At 55.8% G+C, this 7,303-nt stretch overlaps 1 protein-coding gene across 1 annotated transcript in view; it reads left to right on the top strand.

Moving 5' to 3' along the window:
• The window catches only part of ARRB1 (arrestin beta 1), a 74,971-nt gene that overhangs the window by 58,929 nt on the left and 8,739 nt on the right, over positions 1-7,303 (top strand). Inside the window, exons 5-10 of the mRNA XM_007455025.1 lie at positions 294-490; positions 1,851-1,910; positions 2,714-2,781; positions 5,058-5,193; positions 6,045-6,129; positions 6,558-6,630. Coding sequence (XP_007455087.1) covers positions 294-490; positions 1,851-1,910; positions 2,714-2,781; positions 5,058-5,193; positions 6,045-6,129; positions 6,558-6,630 — 619 coding nt within the window. The remainder of the gene's footprint in view (positions 1-293; positions 491-1,850; positions 1,911-2,713; positions 2,782-5,057; positions 5,194-6,044; positions 6,130-6,557; positions 6,631-7,303) is intronic.

Below are 7,303 nucleotides of genomic sequence, written 5' to 3'. Positions count from 1 at the left end.
TCTTTCCCACTGTGCTCCTTCCCAGCCCCTATCAACCGTGTCAGACCCTCTCCACACATGCCCTGGGCTGCAGGGGGGTAGAGAAGAACAGAACCGATCCAGCAGTCAGCCCCACTTCCTCCCAGGGGCCAGGCACCTGACACCCCATCCCAAGGGCAGCGCAGCCCTCCCCGCAGGAGCTCTGGGACACACCTGTGCCTCCAGTGGGGCCAGTCCCAGGGCTGCGGCTCACGCTCTGGGGGGCGTGTTTGCTGCCCTCCCAGGCCCCTCCTTAGTGCCCCCTGCTCCCACAGTCTATGTGACACTGACCTGCGCCTTCCGCTACGGCCGGGAGGACCTGGATGTCCTGGGCCTGACCTTTCGCAAGGACCTGTTTGTGGCCAACGTGCAGTCCTTCCCGCCAGCCCCTGAGGACAAGAAACCCCTGACTCGGCTGCAGGAGCGCCTCATCAAGAAGCTGGGCGAGCACGCCTACCCTTTCACCTTTGAGGTCAGGGACTGCCAGCCCCTGGGGCCCCATTCCAGAAGCATCACATCTAGCAAGCCCTCTGGGCAGGCATATGGGGGCATCTGGGGCAGCAGCTCCATGCCACCCAGTTTCCCAGTGTACGCTGGGACCAGGGCATTGGTACTTATGTTGCCTGGTAAGTGTCTCTGGCCACTGCCAGGGGCATCGCCCTTACCTCTGCGCTACTCCCCAGACCCTCCTGAGTCCGGGTCATTGGTGGGAGAAAGGGGGGTCGAGGGGGCTGCTGCAGAGAAAGAAGGAGCCCTTTCTGGCCCCTGGGTCACCACAAGGCTGTCTCCTCCCTCAGACCGGCTGCCCGCTAGCCCTGCTTCAACCCAGCTCACAAACGACCATGGCAAGTAGTGGATTTCCCTGCGCGGCCATCTTTCCACTCCAAGACCCCAAGATTCTGGATTTTCAAATTAACTGTTTCTCAGACTCTGATTCTGTGATTCAGTGAAATCCCCTGGCTTTCTGTGAGGGTCAGAGAAGGGGAGAGGATACAGAGCCATCCTCTCTGTTATAGATGTATTAGCTTCTTGTGGCTGCTATAATGAATCATTGCAAACCTGGTAGTAATTAAACCTGCTAATTAAAACACGAATGTGTTACCTTACAGTTCTGGAGGTCAGAAATCAAAATCAGGTCTCACGGGGCTAAAATCAAGTGTCAGCAGGGCTGCATTCTTTCTGGAGGCTCTAGGAGGGAAACGGTTTCCTTGCCTTTTCCTGCTTCTGGAAACCACTCACACTCTTTGGTCCCTAGCCTACCCCTCCTCCATCTTCAAAGCCAGCAATGGCTGGTCCAGTCTTTCTCGAATCCCATCACTCTGACGCTGTCTTTTCTGCTTCCTGCTTTCACTGTTAAGGACCCTGTGATAAGGCCCATCTGGATAATCCAGGGTCATCTCCCCATCTCAGGATCCTTAACTGAATCACACCATAGAGTTCCCTTTGCCATTTAAGGTAACATTATCACAGGTTTTGGAGATGGGGATGTGGACATCTTTGGGGGGCCATTATTCTGCCTACCACAGTGGACATCATGGAAAGACCTTTTCAACTCTTGTTCTGTGGGGACTGTGCTGGCTTAAACCCTTAGATAAAGAAAAACACTGAAATCCTTGGCTTTACTGAAGGGGCCTCTGGTCTAACATGGGGCGTGGTTTGGCATGGTCTGATGGGGGAAACATGGTCTGTCCCCTGAATTCCCTAGTCTGATGGGAGGGACATGGCCTGTCCTCAGGGTACCCTGGTCTGATGAATGTGTGTATGGGTGCCTGGGGTGGGAGACACAGAGAGGTCAGTGGTGAATGTGACAGGTCTGTCCGTCCTCTTAACAGATCGCTCCGAACCTCCCATGTTCTGTGACGTTGCAGCCGGGGCCTGAAGACACAGGGAAGGTGGGTCACCCCCAAGGGAGCATCTCTCTGGGTCCAGGACACTGTGTCTCCAGTTCCCTGGCTTTCTCTCTGGGAGGGTACTGGAACCCTCCCTGTAGAAGCCTCCTTGCCTCTAGGCCAGGCTGATCCCACCTCAGATAAGCAGTCTTTTCAGACAGGGCAGCAGATATGGTATCACTCAGTTATGTGCCCAGGGTCACTCTCGCTGGCCTCGGTGTTGTCTGCAGAATGTTCTCTGGAAAACCAGCTGGCCCCACAACCCTGTGCGGAGGTGCAGTCATCACTGTTTCACAGGTGGGGAAACTGAGGCTCAGAGAGGAGTGACACCATGAGTGGCCCAGGCCTCAGATCTCTGAGCCCGTTTCCTCATCTGCGAAATGGAGGTGGTAGGATGTGCCTCATCGTGCGGTCTAGAGGGTGTAGTGAGACGCTGCAGGGACACACCCAGTGCAGGGTCTGTGCACCAGAGGTCGGTGGGGTGGGGGAGAGCTCTCTAAACAGGGCTGCAGAGATGCCTGTTGTTGTTTCTGGGCGGCTGCCTCGCTGAGTGATGCGGACAGCCCCCCAGACAGGCAGGAGTCTGGAGAGGAGCCCGGTCAGGGAGCAGCTCTGCGGGAAGGTCGGATGGGGGAGGCAGCCCCGCGGCTGGCTGAGCGCAGGGCTCCGCGTCAGACGAGGAGGGGTCAGGCCGCGGGAACGTGGTGCTCCTATCCAGCGGCCTCGTTAAATGAGAGGGTGGGCCGGCTGTGCTCAGGGGAGCCGGTCCTCTCCAAGGCTCTGCGGTCAGTGACCCCTCCCCACAGGCCTGCGGTGTGGACTATGAAGTGAAAGCCTTCTGCGCCGAGAACCTGGAGGAGAAGATCCACAAGCGGTGAGCCGGGCGCAGCTTCCGCCTGCCTGGGCGTGGGCTGCCTGCTGGCAGGGGTAGGGAGACAGGATGGGCAAAGTCCGAAGAAGCCAGAAGTCACAATGCCTGGAAGTGTGCGAGGAGGGGCCTCACGTTCCAGCCTTGGGAACTCTGCAAAGGGCGCTCGGGAAGGCTGGCAGGTTGTGAGGGCTTCCTGGGGGAGGTGGCTCAGTGGCCTTGGCTCAGGCCTCAGCGCTTTTTCCTTTGCACCACTGTACCCGCTTCCCTTATCTCCCTGCCTCTAATCTCTTCCTCTCCAGACGGCGTGTCCTTTAATTTTGTTTTGGAAAAAAAACGAAAAACGAAAATCAGATTGTTTTAAACAGTGAGCAAGATGCTTCCCGCCAGCTTGGACCCCCATCTCCCAGTTCTCCTGGGAGTCCATCAGCAGGAGGTTGTGGCGGCGGGTTAGGGGGTTGTCAATGGAGGCTTCTAAACAAGGCAGGGCAGGGGAGAACGTGAACCCACCCAGGGCAGAGGGAGGAGGTCAGCCGTATGTCAGAGAGGGGAAACCTTTTCCTGGAGAGAGACAGCCCTGGGCAGACAGAGAGCCCAAGCTAGCAGCCAGAAAGACTTTTGGGGTGAGCTGCCCAGCCCCGCGCTCACACCTGCCCCTCCTGGGGGTCAGGCTCTGCTCTGGCTCCCGGCGAGGCTGGCCTCAGCCCCCAGCTCTGATGCACCCTGCCTCCTGAGGGCGCTGCAGCCTCTTAGGGAGCGGGCTGAGTTTGCCACCTGGTGGTCGCAGGATGCATTGCACATCTCTAACTCCAGCCTGGCTGCTTATGTGTGTGGGGAGATGGGATCCTTCTCCCTTGCTTCTCTGTCCCCCTTTTCTTCTTAAGCCCTGAGATCAGAAGAAAGGAAGGGGGTTGTAGGTTGTGGTAGGTGGCCTAACCGGAGCAGGGAAGAGGAGGCAGCACTGAGAGCCAGCACTCTCAACCTACCACCAATGGGACATTTTAAGCCCACGCTGGAGTCACTAATAATGATATAGCAACTATCACTTATCAAGAGCTTATTAGACACCAGACGCAGTTCAAAGTGACGGACATGTGTGAACTAATTCAATCCTCACAGCAACCCTAAGAAGTGGGTCCTGCTGTTGTCACCATTTTACAGATGAGGAGACTGAGGCACGGAGCTTAATTTACTCAAGGATATAGTTAGTATGGGGAGAGCTAGGACTTTAGCCCTGGCTATCCAGCTCAGGGAATGGAGGTGGCTTAGCTGAGAAAGAGGGGTGCCGGGATACCTAGCACACCTGACAGTCAGGAGACTGCCTGGCTGAGTCCCCATCCCCTCACCAAATCTTGGTGTCCTTGTTTCCTCCCTGAGCCCATCACCTTCATTGAGCCCCATCCCATCTCTGGGCCTCCATCCTCCCACTGAGTCTTTATCCTCTTTACTCCCCCTGCCTGAATCCACACCTCCTCACTGGACTCCTTCACCTCTCTGAGCCGCGTTTCTTCATGGGCCCCTTGTCCCCTGTGTATATTTTTATTTAATAGATATTTAGCAGGTATTTATTGTATGGCAGCAGGCACTGTCATAAATACTGAGAATACAGTAGTGAACAATGTAGACAAAAACTTCTGTCCTTAAAGAACTCACACTATTAGGTGACATAAGAGATGCAGGAAGTGAAACAACAGTCCCTTTCTTAGCGTCCCGCTGGCTACCAACACACAGATCCACATAAAGTGCTGCCGTGGGATGGTTCGGCCTCTGATGTGGTGGGAGTTCAGACCAGGAGAAGATCAGAGTGGGCGGATCTCGGGAGTTTCCTGGTAGAGCAGGTGTTTGGCTGGGCCTTGAGGAAGGAAGCAAATGAGGGCAGAAGCTGGAAGAGAGTGTTATAGGCTGGGACCCAGTACAAGCAGAGCTTCAGAAATAGGACTAGACATACCATCGAGAATGATAGTGAAGAAGTGGCGGAGGCTGGGGACAAGGTGGCGGAGGCTGGGGACAAGGTGGCGGAGGCTGGGGACAAGGTGGAGGAGGCTGGGGACAAGGTGGCGGAGGCTGGGGACAAGGTGGAGGAGGCTGGGGACAAGGTGGAGGAGGCTGGAGTGGGACCAGATGGTGACAAGGCCCTATGCCAAACTCTGCGGTTTGGACTGGAGTCCAGGGTCATGGGAACCATGGCAGTCTCTTCAGCAAGAGAAGGATGTGAGGGTCGCAAGGAAAGAGGATGGAGGCAGGTGACTCTGGTCATCTTTTGCTCTACCCATCTCCACTAGGAATTCTGTGCGCCTGATCATCCGGAAGGTGCAATACGCCCCAGAGAGGCCCGGCCCCCAGCCCACAGCCGAGACCACCAGGCAGTTCCTCATGTCGGATAAGCCCTTGCATCTGGAGGCCTCCCTGGATAAGGAGGTAGGAGGCTCGGGTTTGGCAGGGGGTGGGGGCCGCTCCCCCAGGGCTGGAGCCTCAGATCCCAGCTCTCTCATGCCCTCCGGGCCTCCTCGGCTGGGAGCTTCTGCCTCCAGCCGAAGGATCACAGGGCTCAGGGAATCTGAGACCTCCGTTGGAGGATCTGGAGAAGCCTCTTGGGGACTAAAGGCGTGGCAGAGGTGGGGCATGAGCTCGAAGGGTGCGATTGACTTCAGAAGTCAGCATACCTCCTGAAGGGTCCTGGGTCCTGGCCATCTCCCTGCACCCCTGTCCCCCCTTTGAAGTGTGAGCACCTCCTCTCCCTCTTGGGGGGCAGCTGAAGGCAAGTGCTTGGGCCAAGATGCAAGCTGAAGCTCTTCAATGAGGATTCAGAGCAGGTTCCCTCAGTGAGTGCATCAGCCCTTCCCCACCTTTCTCCTGCTTCTTCCCGACCCTCCTGGGTCTAACTTCCAGGCAGCCAGAGCTGGCAGGGACTTGATAGATCACCTACTCCAGTCCCTCCATTGTACAGAGGGGGAAACTGAGGCTTAGATAACCTGTTCAAGGTCACACCACTCTCACCCTCATTACCGTTATTATTACTGTTACTGTTACTTCTGGTGGCCAACCCCGGAGTGGAACACAGGAGTATCACCTTCTAACTTAATTATCTTTCAAGGTCCCACAAAGGAACTTAAGTTTAACATGCCCAGTGGCATCATTGGGAAGTGGCTGATGAACTTGGGGCCAATGTCAGAGTGGGAGATGTGTGTGGGGCCTCTTCTCCCTCCCCGTCATCTAAAGCTTTGGAGGCTTCCCATCCATCCCTCCCTCTCCCTTCTTACACCTCCCAGATCTACTACCACGGAGAACCCATCAGTGTCAACGTCCACGTCACCAACAACACCAACAAGACAGTAAAGAAGATTAAGATCTCGGGTACTCGGGCAGAGGGCCGGCCCAGGGGGTGGCAAGGGGACTCCTCCCAGGGGTTGGGGTAGCTGAAGGCTCTCCCCTCACTAACAGCCTTGTAAATAACTACCGGCCCACAGAGAAGCCCAAGGCCCGCTAAGCCAAAGGGTAAGGCTTTTGAGGCTGGTAACACAGGCTGCTTATTGGCGGGGTAATGAGTTTACTGTTGAAGCCCCCTCTTCTCTTAGGTCCCCTGGGTTCTGGCCAGGGCTGTCCTTCAGGGGGAGGTTTTTGTTTATGGAAGGAGTGGGCATGTTTGAGCTGCCATGTAGTGGATGGGTCCATCTCCTGCAGAAGCTTCTGGTGGGCTGGCTGTTGCCTGGGGCTGAACATCCCCAACTCGGGGAGCCTGGGACCCCTGGCTCACCCCACCTTGTTTCCCTCTTCCTCCCCAGTGCGCCAGTATGCAGACATCTGCCTTTTCAACACAGCGCAGTACAAGTGCCCCGTGGCCATGGAAGAGGCTGAGTAAGTGAGCACAAGGCCAGCTTTGGACGTGTGGGATCCGGTGGGGAAAAGAGAAGCCCTAGGTCTGCTCACAGGCCCAGGTGGCTCTTCTCCACCTGGCAGAGGGCCTGGCCTCAGATTTCCTTGCCGCTCAGTGTAAATGACCCTGAACAGCCTTGTAGAAACCATCCACTTGGTTTAGCTATAAGGAAATGCATGCTACAGTCAGGGAAAAGACCCACTAAAACTAGAATGACAAAATAAGAGCTAGTGAATCTAAGAGGACGGGGGTTATGGAGGGAAGAGAATAATTGCACTGTACTGGAAACCTAGATTGCACAAAGCCCTCTGAGTTGGGGTTGCTGCTGACCCCAGTACGTAGGGAAGGAAACGGGGCCAGAGAGAGGTGACTTGCTCAGCCTCACAGGGCTGGCCGGCGGCAGAGCTGGGGCTCTTCTGACTCCGAGGCTTGCTGCACCCCAGCTCGCTCATTGTTGAGAAGGGGGATGGCGGATGGAGCAAAAGCAGGTCAAAACTGAACAATCCAAACACCTTACACGTGATGGATGGAGATGAGATAAGGCAAATAAGGTCTTCATTGTAGAGCCCAGGGGTGGGTATATGGGTGTTCACTGCACAGTTCTTTCAGTTTTCCTGTATGTTTGAAATTCTTTCATAATAATGTGTTAGGGAA

This window comes from Lipotes vexillifer, unplaced genomic scaffold (genome assembly GCF_000442215.2).
Source record: "Lipotes vexillifer unplaced genomic scaffold, Lipotes_vexillifer_v1.1 scaffold1693, whole genome shotgun sequence".
In the NCBI taxonomy this organism is placed as follows: domain Eukaryota; kingdom Metazoa; phylum Chordata; class Mammalia; order Artiodactyla; family Lipotidae; genus Lipotes; species Lipotes vexillifer.
Note: the sequence above shows the minus strand (reverse complement) of the source record. Positions and strands in the feature narration are given on the sequence as shown.